At 44.7% G+C, this 17,233-nt stretch overlaps 1 protein-coding gene across 4 annotated transcripts in view; it reads left to right on the plus strand.

The window, feature by feature from the left end:
• The window catches only part of LTF (lactotransferrin), a 47,525-nt gene extending 32,912 nt beyond the window's left edge, over positions 1-14,613 (plus strand). For all 4 annotated transcript variants that reach the window (XM_081246385.1, XM_081246386.1, XM_081246387.1 and 1 more), the window contains 8 exons: positions 70-160; positions 2,294-2,341; positions 3,297-3,452; positions 5,180-5,321; positions 9,424-9,491; positions 11,464-11,648; positions 12,768-12,957; positions 14,311-14,613. In XM_081246385.1, coding sequence (XP_081102511.1) covers positions 70-160; positions 2,294-2,341; positions 3,297-3,452; positions 5,180-5,321; positions 9,424-9,491; positions 11,464-11,648; positions 12,768-12,957; positions 14,311-14,345 — 915 coding nt within the window. In that variant the 3' untranslated portion in view covers positions 14,346-14,613. The remainder of the gene's footprint in view (positions 1-69; positions 161-2,293; positions 2,342-3,296; positions 3,453-5,179; positions 5,322-9,423; positions 9,492-11,463; positions 11,649-12,767; positions 12,958-14,310) is intronic.
• Positions 14,614-17,233: the final 2,620 nt, after the last annotated feature.

Raw genomic sequence — 17,233 nt, forward strand, 5'->3', positions numbered from 1 at the left:
GAGCTGTAAAGGCAGGCGGGACAGGAAACAGCCTCACTGTGGTGCTGGAGATATGCTTTGTCTTGGCAGAAAGGAGAAGCTGATGCCCTGAGCTTAGATGGAGGATATGTCTACACTGCGGGCAAGTGTGGTTTGGTGCCTGTCCTGGCAGAGAACCAAAGTAAGTGGAGAAGAGTCGTCTCTGGTTTATTCCCTCAGGGCTTCGGGGGTGGGTTAGAGAGGAGTAACCCCACTCGGTGGGTCCAAGTGGAGACATTAAAATGGACAGATACGTTCAAACAGGAGAATCGGGAAAGAATAGATGAAAGGGGCTGTGTTACCCACACAGCCTATTGTAGTGAGAACTGAAACTGACAAAGCCCAGATTGGCTTCCTCTTTTTAATTTTTAAAAAGATTTTAGTAAAGTATAATATATATGCAGAAAAGTGCGCACAAGTGTACAACTCAAGGACATTTCACAAAGTGGTACATCCCCAAGCGCTAGGGCCCAGAGCAGGACACAGCAGGTTCCACAAGTCTCCTTGTGTCCTCCTGTCACCAGCCCCCTTACTCCAGCAAGGGTAATGACTCCTGACTTCAAATGGCACAGATCAGTTGTGCCCGTTTTTGAACTCTATGTAAAAGGAGTTGCACAGCATGTGCTTTTAAAAATGTCTTTTGCTCAGCATTATACCTCATTTTGTAGTATTCTATTGTGTGACTCGACTGCAGTTATTTATTCTACTATGGATGAGCATTTGGGTAATTTCCAGTTGGCTGCTGTGGATAGCGTTGCTATGAACATCTGTGTCCGTGTCTTTTGGTGAGCACATATATGCATTTCTGCTGCATGGAACTGCTGGGACAGTCTCTTTGGATTTGATTCTGCAAAGACAAATACCTTCTGATTTCACTCCTATGTGGAATATTAAAAAAAAAAAGTGAACAAACCAAACCAAATCAAACCAACACACAGATTCAGGGAATAGAGTAGTGGATACCAGAGGGAAAGGGGGAGTGAGGGGAGAGGGAAATGGGTAAAGGGCGTCAGCTGTAGGTGATGGATGGAAACTAAACTTTTGGTAGGTATATAGAAGTCAAAATATAATGCTGTATGCATGAAACTTACATAATGTTATAAACCAATTAAAAATACTTTTCCAATAAAACAACACCTACAGATTCACATTATCCATCCCATGAAACGGGAGTGATGCGACTTTTTCCCAAGGAGAAGCCAGTTACTGAGTCTGAAAGCATGGATCTCCCCATGCTGAAGGGACATAAGAAATGCTACTTTATCCTTAGCCTCTTCAGAGGGAACTAGAGGAGGTCAGGCAGGTGAGACAAGGTGCCTCTCACCTCCAACGGGGGAGGATTAGGTAGGAGTACTTTGGTTGCAAATGACACAATCCCATTGCCAAGTGGCTTAAACAAAAAAGATAGTTGATTGGTTTATGTGGTGATTGAACTGTCCAGATGTTAGTTTCAGCAGTTCCACCCCTGGGTACATCCCCAGACGTGTATGAAGATGTCAGTGACAACATTGGAAGCAGTGAACTTAGGAGCCCTAACTCAGCTCAATGAGTTACAGACAGTAAGGCCGTTTGAACTTAAAAACACAGTATTGGGACAAATACCATATGATATCACTTATATGTGGAATCTAAAATATGGCACAAATAAACCTATCTACAAAACAGACTCACAGACATAGAGATCAAACGTGGTTGCCAAGGGGGAGAGGGAGAGGGAGGGACTGGGAGTTTGGGGTTGGTAGATGCAAACTATTACATTTAGAATGGATAAACAACAAGGCCCTACTGTATAGCGCAGGGAACTATATCCAGTCTCCTGGGATAAACGATAATGGAAAAGAATATAAAAAAATAGAATGTAGGTATGTGTATAACTGAGTCACTTTGCTGTACAGCAGAGACTGGCACAACATTGTAAATCATCTATACTTCAATTAGGGAATTCCCTGGCAGTCCAGTGGGGTTAGGACTCGGTGCTTTCACTGTCGGGGCCCAGGTTCGATCCCTGGTCGGGGAACTAAGATCCTGCAAGCCACATGGCATGGCCAAAAAAAAAAAAAAAAAAAAAAAACTTAAAAACACAGTATTGGGTTGAAAATAAAAAAAGGAGGAAACTTAGTGAAGTCTACAATACAATGCCATTTATTTATATTAAAAACACATATACACAAAACCATGCCAGTATATGTTCTTTGATATGTGTGTACCTTTGAAAAATATATGAACACAATAAAACATGTGTTTAATGACGTTTTGCTTGTCTTTATTCTTTCAGAATCCTCCGAAAGCAGCAGCTCAGGTTGTGTGCACAGACCAACGGAAGGTGAGTTGGAATCGATCACTTTCAGAGTCAAGGGTAAGTTTTTGTATCTGCAGGAGGAGGTGGTGGGAACTTAAAAAAACCTCACAGAGATGCAGCCATAGAAGCTGTAAGTTCTTTTGCAGATGCAAATCATTCAGAGATGAGTAACTATAATTATGTTTCTATGGACCTTCATACATGGCAGAGAAATATCAGAGTTCCTCATTTTGTCCTGACCACGGTGAAGGTGGGGTGTTACACCCCCATCTCATATGGATGTGGAAACAGTGTCCCGGATCTCACTCACAGCCATTGATAATACTGTGGCAGATCCTGGCCTGGAACCAGGTCCCTTGTGCTAAATCCCTCGCCCTGTGCACCAGCCCACCTGCCTGCCAGAGCTGGTGCTTCCGCAACTTCGGCAGAGCTCTGCACTTGCCGGCAGTGGAGTCTGCCAGGTGCGTGCTCTCAGGAGGAGGACTGCACCCCGTTGACCCTCTCTCAGCACAGGGAGGTCCTTGGGGACACACCCCCTGCATCTACACAGCACTTATTCCGGTGGCCATCATTGCTCTGGCCTGATGCATTTGGTATATTGCATGTTGCAGTTGGCGATTTATGCACTCTTGGGGTCATGCTTCTTGGTCAGTGTTTGTGGCTTTAGTAGCCCACATCTAAAATAGAATGAATTGCCAGTTTATAACTCAGGGACAGTATATGGCTGGCCAAGGACTTCAAGGATCAGCTTACTATTTCATTTCTTAATTGATCTTAATTGATCAAATCAGATCAATCTCATCTTAACATAGAGCAGCGGCTTAAACTTTGTTGGTCTATCGGACAGTGGCCAGTCATCCGGGGGAAATCATTGCCTGGTGATGCTTCTTGACCTTTGTTGGCTTGGGTTGCACACAGCTGCAGTAGAGTCCATGGACTGGGCCCTGGGAGGCTAAGACTTGCTCTTCTCTTGTCCAAGGGTATCTTGCCGTGGCAGTTGTCAAGAAGGCAAATGATGAGCTCACATGGAATTCTCTGAGAGGCAAGAAGTCCTGCCACACTGCCGTGGACAGGACTGCAGGCTGGAACATCCCCATGGGCCTGATCGCCAACCAGACAGGCTCCTGCAAATTTGGTAGGAGTCCCGAGGGAGTCGTGGGTCGGCCATCCTGAGGGGCAGCCTGGGGTCCTCTGTAGAACTCAGGGAGGGGAGGTGTGGGGACTTGCAGGCTGACCGTGGCTTACAGGCCTTTTCTGGTGTAAGCAAGATCCCCCTGCGGCTGCCTTCTGCAGCTTCTTCACACAGCACGTCCCACACCCCCTCCACCCCACACAAAGGCACAAAACTGGAGGATCAGTCTGTTTCTCTGCACCCTAAGAATGGATGCAGGTCCTGAGAAGTACAAAAGTCATTTTTTGCTTCCTGGAGCTCCGGATCTAAATTCCTCCCAGGCACTGGCTTCTCAATTTGGGAAAAGCCATCTGCCTTCCTCATGAAAGGCGACTTCTGTTACTAAACAGAACTGACTTCTTACTCCACGCTGTAGAGGAAACTGAGTAAGACCTCCAGGCTTCTGGCTCAGCCTCGCCTCCTGGCTGCACGCCGTGCTCACACCCCACACGTGAGCCACGCCCTACCTGCCGTGGGCCTGGTGACGTGGAGCTGTGTGCCACGGTCTTGTCGTGGCCCACCTCCCGGGCAGGCATCTGCTCAAGTGGGACCCTGTTGCATTTTGAATGGGTCTGTGATCCTGGCTTGGCGGGCTCTCATGTGGCTCTGTTCCTCAGTAGCAGTGCACACTGGTGTCGCTCTCTGTGACCCCATGGCAGCCTCCAGGTTGTGGGCAAGCTGCCAGGACCAAAGTGGGACACTCCCAGCCCTAGCCCGAGCTTAGCACGTGGCGTGGCTCTTCCAGTGGCAGGGGCTGCACGAGTTGGATAATGGGTGCTACTTGCTTGTCGGGGCAGGGCTTTCTTGTCACCTTTATTTCCTCTCTCTTTAATCCGTGTTAATCCATGTTAACTCCTTAATGTGGGTTAAATCACATGGTGGGTTGGTTCGTATTAGGTTCAGCTGCAAGGACAGAAAACCCCCAGTAGAAGTGAATAGAAGTTTATTTCTCTCCCACGTGAGTGAAGTCCAGAGGTGGATTGTCCAGAGCTGGCAGGACAACTACATGGTGTCAGGGGCCCAGGTTTCAAACATCTGGCTATTCTGAAACATATGTGGCTTCTGTGCTCAAGGTCACTCATGGCCCATGTCACATCTGGGGGTCCAGTCCCCACTTCTGCATTCCATGTGCAGAATGAAGGAAGGGAAGGAGAAGGGGCAAAACACATGTGCCAACTGTCTTTTAAGGATGTCAGGACACTGGCACCCAACACTCCTGCTCATATTTCACTGGCGATTCTTAGCCATGGGGCTCACTAGCCACAGAGTAAGGCTTGTCTCTGTTCTAAGGGACTAGGTGCCCAGGTAAAAAGCAGGGTCCCCATTACTGAGGAAAAGGGGAAATCAGATCCTGGACTGGACATTTTGCAGCTTCTGCTGAGATGGCCATCAGGTTCGTCAAGCTGAGTCCCCAGCTCGAGGCTGTGATGATGGAACCCTTTGTACAATTACACACTCTCTTCCCCAGCCCCAGTCAGGTTTCCTGTCTCAAGTACCTACAGCCTCAAGTTTTTCTGAACCTTGGTGGGGCCCGGGTTGGTGGTAACATGTTACTGTGTGTTATAATGACTGTGTTCTATCTGCCGTGGTCAATATGATGAATGGAAACCAAGCCACATCACCTGTTAGGTAAAGACCGCTTATCTTGACTCAGGTAGGAAGAGCTGACTCCTCGTGCTTCTTCTCTGCAGATGAATTCTTTGATCAAAGCTGTGCCCCTGGGGCTGACCCGAGCTCCAGTCTCTGTGCACTGTGTGTTGGCGATGACTGGAACATGGACAAGTGTGTGCCCAACAGTAAGGAGAAGTACTATGGCTACAACGGGGCTTTCAGGTGAGTGCTGGGGGCAGGCTTCACCAGGACGGGGCCTTGCTCCTCATCCTCCAGCATCTTGGCACTGCATTTCTAAGGGGCCCAATGTGGCCCATTACAGCAGAGCCAAGGGGCAGCCTGGGGATCAGCTGATGGGTGGGCTGGGGAGGACTCCTCCCATTGCACCCACCACCCCAAGAGTGGGGACTGGCCCCGGGGCTGTCTGACCTCAGCTCTGCTGGTCTCCCCCTTGTGGCCTGGAGCCAAGGTCAACCTCAGTGGGCCTCAATGTCCTCATCCTCAGCGTCAAATGGGGAGAGGTTGTGGTATCAGTCCTTTCTGCAATTCAGTTTATGGGGAAGAATTCTCTTTCTCACAGGCACTACCCTCTACCCCAACCTAGGTCATTGTTATGTTTCACGTTTTACTTTTCTCTTTGATTTTGGCCTTAGAAATGGCAAAATAGCGCAGTGTTATTCTCCACTAGTGAAAAATAAACCAAAAAATAAGTTTTCAGAATTCACCAATTATAAACACTTAGTAAATCACAGTATCTTTCCACAGTCTTCATTTTACAATCCAGATGTTACTTCTCAGTGGTACAATTAGGGGTTTGAAGGGCAGAGTTCTCCCCCATCCGTTTTTCTGTATTCTCCAAGAATATATTTCACCACCAGGTGGCATCATGTATCTGAGAATGACTGCCCAAACTGGTCTTTGAATTTTTTAATGTAAATTCAGTAGCCTTCTCTCCAGTGATGGCATGATATAAAAGTAGCTTTTGCTATACTCTGAGTGACTTATAAAAAAAAATTACGTGAATGTACAAAAATATCTTTAAGGGGCTAAAGTTTTGCAAATGGAAGAGTTGTGATGTGATTCTACTCAGAAATATTGAATAGACAACATGTCTGATAAAAAACCAAGTGGTTTTCTTTTTCAAACCTATGGTAAGGTGTTATTTCACTGGAATCACCTACACTTTAGTATTCCTATTTATACTAGAAGGAAATGCTTTGTCTTTTGCTCAAATCGAAAGCTGGAACCAGAACCATATTTATCTCTATGTTTCTAACTAACATCCTTATATACTGCTGGTTCTTGATTTTTAAATGTCAGCTATTTTCTGCTGACTTTCCATTATGAAAGAAGAAGATCTAGCCTCTCATACTGCTCCTGTGCTTCTTCCACCCATAACCACAAACTTCACCTCCTTTTAGTATCCAACAAGAGTATGACATATTTAGTGCTTACTTTATTATGAATATGTAAATATTAGTCTCATATTAAATATGTGACATAATAAAATTATATTTCCCTTATTGAACAGAGTTTTTGTTTACTCTGGAGTTGATAGGTGTCTTTTTAAAATTTGCTTAATTTTCTGTACTTCTTTTAAAAAATCACTCATTCATCCCCAAACCTTCTACTAGTAGCACAAATCTAGCAATCCATGCACAAACAGACTGGATGTTGTCCCAGATTCATCATTTACCTGGGAATGTTGCACCTGAAGATCTCCACCCTCCTCCCCAGTCTGGATTGGTCCTCTCGAGGCCCCCTACATATCTATGGTCTGGGGATTCCCCTTAAGCATCATTCTGGGATTTTTCATTGTCTTACTTCCTCTTAAATGACCTCTTTCCTGGATCTCACATTTTTAGTTTTCTTGGTTTTGTTGCAACAGAACACATGTTCTTGAGAAAGGGTGAATAGGAGTTCTGTTTTTTGAGTATTTACGTGTCTAAAAACATCTTTAGTCTACTCTTGAAGTGATTTATAGTTTGGCTGGATAACTAAGTGCAGGCTGGAAAACAATTTCCCTAGGAATTTTGACAGGATTTCCATATCTGGGAAATGGGAGCATTAACTGTTTTGACCAACTGTCCCACTATAAACAAGCAAAAATGTTGGGTTAAGTACACACACACACACACACACACACGTGTGCACACACACCCGTGTTCTTAAGAGCACTGAATAACTGATAAAGTAACAAGGGATTATTAGACTAAAATCTAAGGGAAATAGGAATTCAGAGACCTAGGTGGAGACACTTTGTCCTGACAGTAGCTATTCTGACAAACTTGAACTCAGAGGTTACATACACCTTTAAGGTAGGAGTGAACCAGAAGTAACTTCCACCCCACTCCTAGGAGGCTTCAGGTTGCCTGGATGCGGAGGAAAATACATGCCATCCCTGAAAAATTGAAACCATGGGCCAGCTCTTGCATGGATTTGCAGCTCCAACTTGTGTCCCCTAGGATGGTCCAGAAATTCTCAACTCATAATTTTTTAAAAAATGGTCCCAGACTAGAGGTCCCTTTAGGAATCTCTCTGGAAGACAGCATCTTCAGTTTAAGCCTCAAAGACTGCTCAGAAATACTCTATCAGTAACAATGAGCAGGACACAGTAAAAAGTAATTATAACAATGTGAAACAAACACACAGGGGAAAAGTTGCCAGAAGCAAAAAACAGAAGAATAAACAGGTTAGTATTTTTAAATAGGAATAAATAGAACTTCTAGAAAGGAAAAAAATTACAGCAATTGAAGTTTGCTATATAATTGACCAGTTTAACAGATTAAACATAGCTAAAAAGAGAAGTAGCGATGTGGAAAATATGTGAAAAAAAATTATGCAGAATGTAACATAGAAAATCGAGGAAATACAGAAATTTAAAAGCATTAATACATTGTCTTCTAAAGCTAGAATTTCTGTTGAGAAATCTGGTACTATTTTTCAATCCCTGATTCTTTGTATATGACATTTTTTCTTCTTGAAAAGAATTTTTTTTTGAGTTTTCAGCAATTTATTTTTGGCTTCCTAATTCTGAGAGAGAAGCTTTAGGAAGCTCATGAGGTGTCTTAGACAAACAGGTCTACACAAAGAATATTTTTTTGGGCTTCCCTGGTGGCGCAGTGGTTGAGAGTCCTCCTGCCAATGCAGGGGACATGGGTTCGTGCCCCGGTCCGGGAAGCTCCCACATGCCGTGAAGCGGCTAGGCCCGTGAGCCATGGCCGCTGAGCCCTTGCGTCCGGAGCCTGTGCTCTGCAACGGGAGAGGGCACAACAGTGAGAGGCCCGCGTATCGCAAAAAAAAAAAAAGAATATTTTGTGAAGAGTAAATAAATCAGACACATATGTTTTATATTTCTCTCTAAATTTACAGAGATTTAACTATGAATGAAAAATACTCTTTAGGAAAAAATGAGTTTTGTGTTTCATCCAATGTAAAATGCTTTGAAAACTATTTTTGTGAAAAGTTTTTGATTTAAAAAATAAAATAAAAAATAGTTCTAAAAATTATTTTTAAATCTCCCTCCAGTGTTCTGAAACTTCACAATGGTATTTCTTTAGTGGGTCTTCTTTTAATTCATCCATTGGGCATATATATTTACGCTGCATGTATATAGGCCCTATCTAGTCCTGCTCTTCTCAGCTACTTTCAGTGGTGCCTAGTACTTATAATTGTTGAGTCTTTCTGGAGTTCTGCCATGCACATCAGCTTTCTCCTGGGCGCCCCCCACTTCCAACTTATGTCACAGCTTTCTTTGCTCTTTTGGGTCAATTACTGCTCACCCATTTGATCTCTACCTCCAAACGTTGTCATTATTATCTTCTCTCTTTCCCTCTTGCCTTCCTCTGGCTCATAGATTTATGGCTTTAAAAAAAATCTCATTCATGTCATTTTATTGGAATTTTAGAAGGAGGGAAGGTACCCATATATCTTCAATCTACCATTTTAAACTCTAAGTTCCTGGAAATATTTGTCTTTATGTTTTCTATGTTTAGTTCCATGCTTCAGTTTTTAGAATGTGTATTATGAATATTTATGAAAACTCTAATAGTTTTTCTTCTCTGGCAATTTTTTTTTTTTTTTTTTTTGGCTGTGCTGGGTCTTTGTTGCGGTGCGCGGGCTTCTCACTGCAGTGGCTTCTCTTGCTGCGGAGCACGGGCTTTAGGCTCAGTAGTTGTGGCTCACGGGCCTAGTTGCTCCACGTCACATGGGATCTTCCCAGACCAGGGCTCGAACCCGTGTCCCCTGCATTGGCAGGCAGATTCTCAACCACTGCGCCACCAGGGAAGCCCTGGCAATGTTTTTATTCTCTGAAACATTTTAGGTGCCTGGCTGAGGACGCTGGGGATGTTGCATTTGTGAAAGATGTCACTGTCTTGGAGAATACTAATGGTAGGTAAAGATGTTTCCCTTTCCCCTTCAAAGAAGAATCTTTGCCATCACGACACAGATTACTATTCAAATTTACAATTGGGAAATATTATAACCTTTTCCAGACTTGAATCAAATTAATTCTAAAATACTTTACCTCAGTATGCAACATAGTAACATCTATAGGTGTCACGTTGATTTTGAAACCAAATTTCCTCTCTCTCTCTCTCTCTCTCTCTCACACACACACACACACACACACCAGCCATACTCAGGGGCAACTATCTCCCTGGCTTTGTCTAGTCAGCCACAGAAGCACACCATCTTCCTGTCTCAGCCTATCGGAAACTGAATGTGGATGATACATGAAAAAAAAATTTGGACATATGCAGGTTAAATTTCCCCTTTTAAACAAGGAAGTAGGAGCCTTCATTCAGCCCATGTGAGCCCTCAGTGTGGAAACTCCTTGGGGAGTTAATGAGGACAAAATCATAGGCAGATGCGGATGACAGAAGGTAAAATCTCCCAGCCAATAGAGGAATAGTCACTCTCTCTTCTGACCTCTGGTGAAAATACTAATTACCAAGTTTAAGATTCCCAGCGGTGTGTTGCTTTCCAAACCGCACCTCTCTCCTTACCCGCTGCACTTAGCCCTCCACCCCCCCGCAGAGGACTTGCCACTTCCCCCCTCAAAGGGGCTGCTTCCACTTTCTGCCTCTTCCCTTCAGTGACAGCCACGGCCAGAGCCACTCCTCCAAGTCCCCGGGGAGAGCGATTGAGGCCAGACATGTAAATCTGGGGTGATCTCAGTATCGAATGGACAAAGCCAAGAGAATGCAGGAAGTCTTTTCTTGAGGGGACAGGGCAAAAGGAGAGAAGCAGCCACCTGACCACGAAAGCTACATTTGCACACACACAGGCATACCTGTGTACAATTACATTTCGAATTCAGGAACTGTGAATCTAAGTGATCTCCAGGGATCAGATGGGTGTCAAATTTAGTTTTAAGCTTCTCTGGGATTTCACAACTGTATTTTATCGGAATTGACTGAAAGCACGTTTGGTAAACCCATAGACGTTCCTATCCTTCCTCTGGTTACACTAAGAGCATTGGAATACGAAAGGAAACAATTTCTTCTTCTTCTTCTTCTTTTTTTAAAAATACTTATTTATTTAATTTATTTATTTGGCCGAGCCAGTTCTTAGTTGCAGCACACAGGATCTTCGTTGCAGCATGCAGGATCTAGCTCCCCGACCAGGGATCGAACCCGGGCCCCCTGCCTTGGGAGCTGATAGTCTTACCCACTGGACCACCAGGGAAGTCCCAACAATTTCTTCTTGAACACAAACCAGTACTTCTTTTTCTGGAACTCACTGGAAAATATGGCACACATGGAGGGTTTTCTTTTAAAGAAATGTAACAGCTTTACGGAGATACAATTTACATACTCCAAAATCCACCCATTCAGAGTGTAGATTCAATGGGATTCAGTGATCTCCAGCACATTCAAAGTTGTGCAGCTGCCAACAGAATCCAATTCTAGAACATTCACAAAACCCCTTAAAGAAACCCTGCACCTATTATCAGTCCCTTCCCCACTCCCCCAGAGCTGGCAACCATCAATTCACTTTCTGTCTCCATAGATTTGCGTATTCAGGACATTTCACATAAATGGAATGCTACGATATGTGATCTTTTGTGACTGGCTTCTTTTACTTAGCGTAATGTTTTCAAGGTTCATCCACGTCATAGCGTGTGTCAGAACTTGACTCCTTTTTATTGCTGAGTCATACTCCCTCGTGAGGATATAGCACTAATGCTTGATATGTTTGAAGTTCGTGTATCTTGTGGAGCTTTATTTGCTCTCCTTCACCTCACTGCAACACCAGTGTGTGCATTTCAAGAGGCCGGTGGATGGTCACAGCTACCTGGAAAGGATGCTTTGACTCAGAGTGGCAGCCGTGGCTGAGGCTGCCTTCTTTATATCTCCAGGAGAGAACACTGCAGACTGGGCTAGGAAATTGAATCGGGAGGACTTTAGGTTGCTGTGTCTCGATGGCACCAGGAAGCCCGTGACAGAGGCTAAGAGCTGCTACCTGGCTGTGGCCCCAAATCATGCCGTGGTGTCTCGGAGCGATAAGGCAGCACACGTGGAACAGGTGCTGCTCCTCCAACAGGTATGGGTCACCAGGGCCTCCTGCAGGGGCTCCTGTTAGGTGGGGCAATCACAGAGCTCAGGGAATCCACCCATCCCCAGCCTTTCTGTCCCGTGCCTCTGCTTGAAGCTGGTGATGAGAGTATTTGCTCCACGCTGGGGGGCTTCCCTGAGTCTCATAGCCCTGGACGTGTGCTCACTGCCTGGCTGGGAGATGCTTTCTCTCCTTGAGCCTCCTGTTGTTCTTCAGGCAAATGAGGGAGGCGACTGAGCCTTCCTCCCATAGCCAGGTAGAGAGTGATTTACTCTGCTGATGTTTCCAGAGCCTGGACCGACTGGGGATGTTCTAGACAGGGCCCCCGCATTTGTAATCTCTAAAAACAACAAACCCAGAACTTGTATAGATTTAAGGCTATCTACGTGAAGTGGTTTGAAGGAAATCCTATAATTTCCTTGAAGTCTGGGATTCTCTATTAGGACATCTAGCTCTGTATTAAAATGGCATGTTTCTAGATGTGCGTTAAAGAAAGCGGCCCTAAAGTGTAAAAATAGGCACAATAACTAGCATTTATGGACCCCCCCCCCACTGTGCACACTCACGGGTGCTGGTAAGAAGTCTGCTGCCATGCAGGTGCTTGGTTCTTGCAGCTCACCTCCATGGGAGGCCTGGGCATGGAGGAGGGACCATGGCCAAGGGAGGCTAAGTGACCTGCCCAAGGCAATGACTGGGTCCGTGGCAGAGAGGATTTCCAATGCAGTCTGCCTCTCTGGGAGAGCTGGCCTATTAGAATGCTAGAGGTGATTACTTTGGGGGTGGATCTCAAAATCCTCAGCTGTCACCTAGTCACACATAAGAAGTTCTAAGGAAAGAGGCCACAGATTAAAAAGAAAGGCAAGATGGAGGGAGGTGAGATCAGAAGTGGTGAGGGGCCTGGGCACTGGGCTGGGATGTGGAGCAGGGGGACATGGGGCAGGGGAAGACTTAGCCAGGACAGTGGAGTGATTCCAGAACTTAGCTCCTTTTGCCCCACGGTTTTCCTGTGGCTGATCCTGTGCAGAAGAAATGCCCTTGGCCTCCCCAAATCCATAACCTCTCCTGTTTTCCTCCGCTGCTCTCTTACTGTCTGCCCTTTTGACACAGGCTCGGTTTGGGAAAAATGGAAAAGACTGCCCGGGCAAGTTTTGCTTGTTCCAGTCTGAAACCAAAAACCTTCTGTTCAATGACAACACTGAATGTCTGGCCAAACTTGGAGGCAAAACAACATATGAAAAATATTTGGGACCAGAGTATGTCACGGCCATTGCTAACCTGAAAAAATGCTCAACCTCCCGTAAGTGGAACATAGGTGCATAGGGTCAAACATTCTAGGGCTGAAGCGGTATAAAAACGCTAAGGCAATACAATGTCTCTATACTTTGGGAAATTACACTCTTGTTGATGAGGTGAGAGAGTTAGAGAATAAAATAAAGCCGTAGAAATATGCTAAATTTTTATAATGCTGATAGCGATTGTAAATATATGTATGTATGTATATACATACACACAAAGGTATACATATATATACATATATATTGACAAATGACAAATTCTGGTCTCTAGGCAGTTACCGTAAGTACTAACCATAGAGAACACAAATTCTCAAAAAACATTTTAGCCAGGAAAATGTATTGACAATAATTTAACCCTTTAAAAACATTTAGAAGACATAGCAGAGTGTTGTAAGCCTCCAGGCAATGATTCTCGAGTTTTGGCAAGTTTTGCCTCCTCTGTGCACTGATGTCATCTGGGTTCCTATTCCTGGTCCCTCACCAGGGGAGTTGGAGGCATTGGTGGGTGTTGTGTGGTGGTCCAGGGGTTGGGGAAGGGCTGAGAATCTCTATATCAGTGGTTCTCAACCGGGGATGATTTTGCCCCTGAGGCATTTGGCAATGCCAGGAGGTATTTTTAATTCTCATGATATAGGGGGTGCTGCTGGCATCTGTGGGTAGAAGCAGGGATGCTACTAAACAGAACACACACAGAACAGCCTTCGCAACAAAGAGTTCCCCAGCCCCAAATGTCAAGGGTGCCAAGGTTGAGAAACCTTGCTATTTCCACGGACATCTCAGGGAATTGTGATGCAGGTGGATCTAGGGCTACACTTAGAAATTGCGCTGCAGGTCTACCCTTGTGAGCAGCCCACTCAGATGGTACACCCCTTGAGGGCAGGGCTTATCTGTCTGTGTTGAATCCCCAGCACATAACACAGAGGCTCACACAAAGCCAGTGCTCAGGAGGGATTCATGGATGAATGAGTAGGTGGATATTACTGCAAGCAGATTTGCATGAAGATGATCAATTGCTCACATTCCAGAACAAATTCGAGGACCATCAATACCTTGTGAACTTGAGAGTGTGACAGCTGATTCACCTGGAGACAAGTGGGTGGCAGCTGTGTCACTCAGGCCAGAGCAGGGAATCTCACAGCTTGATAAGGACCAGAGTTTTTGTGTGCTCCCTTGGGTCCTGTAGCTCTTAGCAGGACAGACAGTGGGGAAATGTGGGGATGGCAAGCCTTGACCTACAGTGGTGGGAGAAGGGCAGAGGAAAGTCTGTTTTAGTGTCCTCTTTGATTGATTTATTGATTCAAAAAAAAAAAAAAAGGAATCAGTTTCTGAATCTCCTGCTTTGCTGTGTCCCACAGCGCTTCTGGAAGCCTGCGCCTTCCTGACCAGATGAAACCAGAAAAGAAGCTGCCCCGCCTCCCCGGGGGCCTCAGCCCCTCCCTGCTTCCAGCCCTGATCCTTCTCCCTTCCTCTCCCTTCCTGAGGGCAGATTTTGCCAAGCCCATCAGTTTTCACAGATCCCTGCTATCATCTTAACAAGAAATAAAATTAGAAATGATGTTGACTTTCATTCCCTATAAAGTGCCATTCATCTTTTCTAGAATTTCATACTGAAATCATGTGTCTGACCAAACACCTGCCCAGTGGAACCTTTCCTTCCCTGTATTCCCGGTCCCACTCCCACTCTTTCTGGCAGTTTTGGGCTTAGTGCCTGATGGTCCGGAGTCTAAGGTCAGGCCAAGCAACTCTTTTCCTCAAGGGCACCTGTTGGTCCCTCATATAGTTTGTGTGTGTGTGTGTGTGTGTTTGAGTGTGTATGTGCATGTGTGTGTGTGTTTCTAAGGCGGGGGAAGGAATAGAGAGTAGGAATCAGGGATTAGTGGAAGAAGCTGGGTATTAAGAAGATTTATGAGTATTTGCTATTTTAAGTAAATAGCATCAGGTATAGTAAATGTACAAATATAGACATAGGAAAATGTGGAACACAGTGGGCCCTCCATGTCCATGGGTTACACATCCTTGAATTCAACCAACTGAGGATTGAAAATATTTGAAAACAAATCACAGAAAGTTCCAGACAGCAAAACTTGAATTTGCAATTTACATTGTATTAGGTATTATAAATAGTCCAGAGATGATTTATAATATATGGGATGACATGCATAGGTTATATGCAAATACTACACCATTTTATATAAGGGACTTGAGCATCCTCGGATTTTGGCATCCACAGGGTGTCCTGGAACCAATCCCTGCAAATACCGAGGTACAGGGGGCAACTGTATATCTATCCCTTGGCCTTATTGGCCCTCAACCTCCGGTTAACCTCTGGTCACCAGTTTATTCCCGCTTTTCTCAGCCAAGCTCTTTAAAGCGTGGTCTAAGAGGGCTGCCTTCACTTCAGCAAGTCAGGTGGGTGTTTGGGTCATTCTCTCTTCACCCCACTGTAGTTTGATTCTAACCTGTTCCCTCCCTTGAAGCGGTTCTGGAATAGGACAGCCCCACCTTCCCAAATGGCCAAGCTTAGTAGGGTTCACATCTCTTTTCCCTGAGCCCCTTACTGTCTCTGATCCTGTGGACATGTGCTCCTTGAAGTTCTGTTTCCTCAGGTCCCATGCTGCTGCTCCTCCTTCCTTTTTCTGCCTTTTTGAAGGTCCATGCTTTGTCCTTTAAGTGTGTTCCCCATAGTTTTCTTCTCCAGAGTTTCTGACCCACTATCTTGATGCCAGGGAAGGGAATTAAGAGAGAACCAAATGGCTGGGTTTTAGCTGCTAATGCACAGACTCTCCCCACCAGTAAACAGGGCCCACTGGGGTCCTACCTTAGATTAGTAACTCTTCCCTGAGAAAGGATCATCTTCCTGTTTTTAGTATTTCCAATGGCTCATTGGACTCAACAGACAAACCTGTGTCAATCAGGGTGAATCTTCCCTTTCAAAGGCAGAGAGCAGACAAGAATGGCCAGCATTGACCAGTATCAATGAGATAGGCAGGCATAGCACAGGGAGATCACCTCAGTGCTTTGTGACCACCTAGAGGATGCAAGAAGGAGGGGATATGGGGATATATGTATACGTATAGCTGATTCACTTTGTTATACAGCAGAAACTAACACAACACTGTAAAGCAGTTATACTCCAATAAAGATGTTAAAAAAAAATGAGATAGGCAGTTCTTCTGCTGCCTGCAGAAGCCTCTGAAATCCGTCAGGAAAGAAAGATCGGGACGTTAATTACGGTCCCATAATCCTAGAATGAAAACTCCCTTTTTTGCTACTTTGAATTATGGCCCAGATATGTAGTCCAGCCTCACTAGTAAACTAGAAGTTTACTGAGGGAGCATTTGATGGTGTAGCCATATTAGTCATAATACCAGCAAGATAAAACATAATATTTGAACCATATAAACCTTCTTGTATAAATAAGATACTTAGGTGAAATTAAAGGCCCATGAAATCCCCTTTTCGGGCTGAAATAAAAATTTCAAAATCTAACATCACTGTATCCATTAACTCATGCTAAGTTATGTTAATGTCTTACACAACAAAGGTTTGTTTCTGTCTCACATTCATACCTGTCATGGGTCATCAGTGACTCTGTTTTTCATCTCTTTATTCTGAGACCCAGGCTGAACCAGCAGCCCCTGCCTGGGGCACACTGGCCTGTAGACAGAGGGGGAAATAAAAGATATATGGAGGTAACAGAAAAAAACTCTTAAAGCTTCCTTCTAGGAGAGGCCATATCATTTCCATCATTTCATGGCCCAAAGCAAGTCAGGCGGCTGTAGCATCAATGAGGGGGGTCTTTGGTCCCACATTCTTTCACCCTGACACTGAATTGAGTGTGGGGCTGTGTTTGGTGTCCCTGCTTTTACTTCCTCAGACCTCAAGTTCCTTACAGTATTCAAGGAAAGCTTGCATTCTGCGCGGTCCCTACTCTAAGCTTTTTTTCTGCCCAACACAGAGTTTAACAACCGTCAATTGTAATACATTTCAGCAGATTCCACTTCAGATTGTACTGAATTAGTGTTTCCTCAATTTTCTGGAAAATATTCTTGCCTGTAGTTACCCCATGTGGACTATTCCTGGAGGCTAATTCTTTACTCACTTCAAACTCACCACTGATTCCTCAAATAGACAATAGTTAACAGCATCTGTAACCTGTTTACTCATCAAAAACCAAGGAAAGCCACTCCAAATCATTTGTCTTATTTCTTAGTTGACTATTGATATTGTCCCAATGTTTTCAGCTCTTTAAGCAAGAGTTGTCAGTGAAAGGCTAAA

This window comes from Mesoplodon bidens (assembly GCF_964165515.1).
Source record: "Mesoplodon bidens genome assembly, chromosome: 10".
NCBI lineage: Eukaryota > Metazoa > Chordata > Mammalia > Artiodactyla > Ziphiidae > Mesoplodon > Mesoplodon bidens.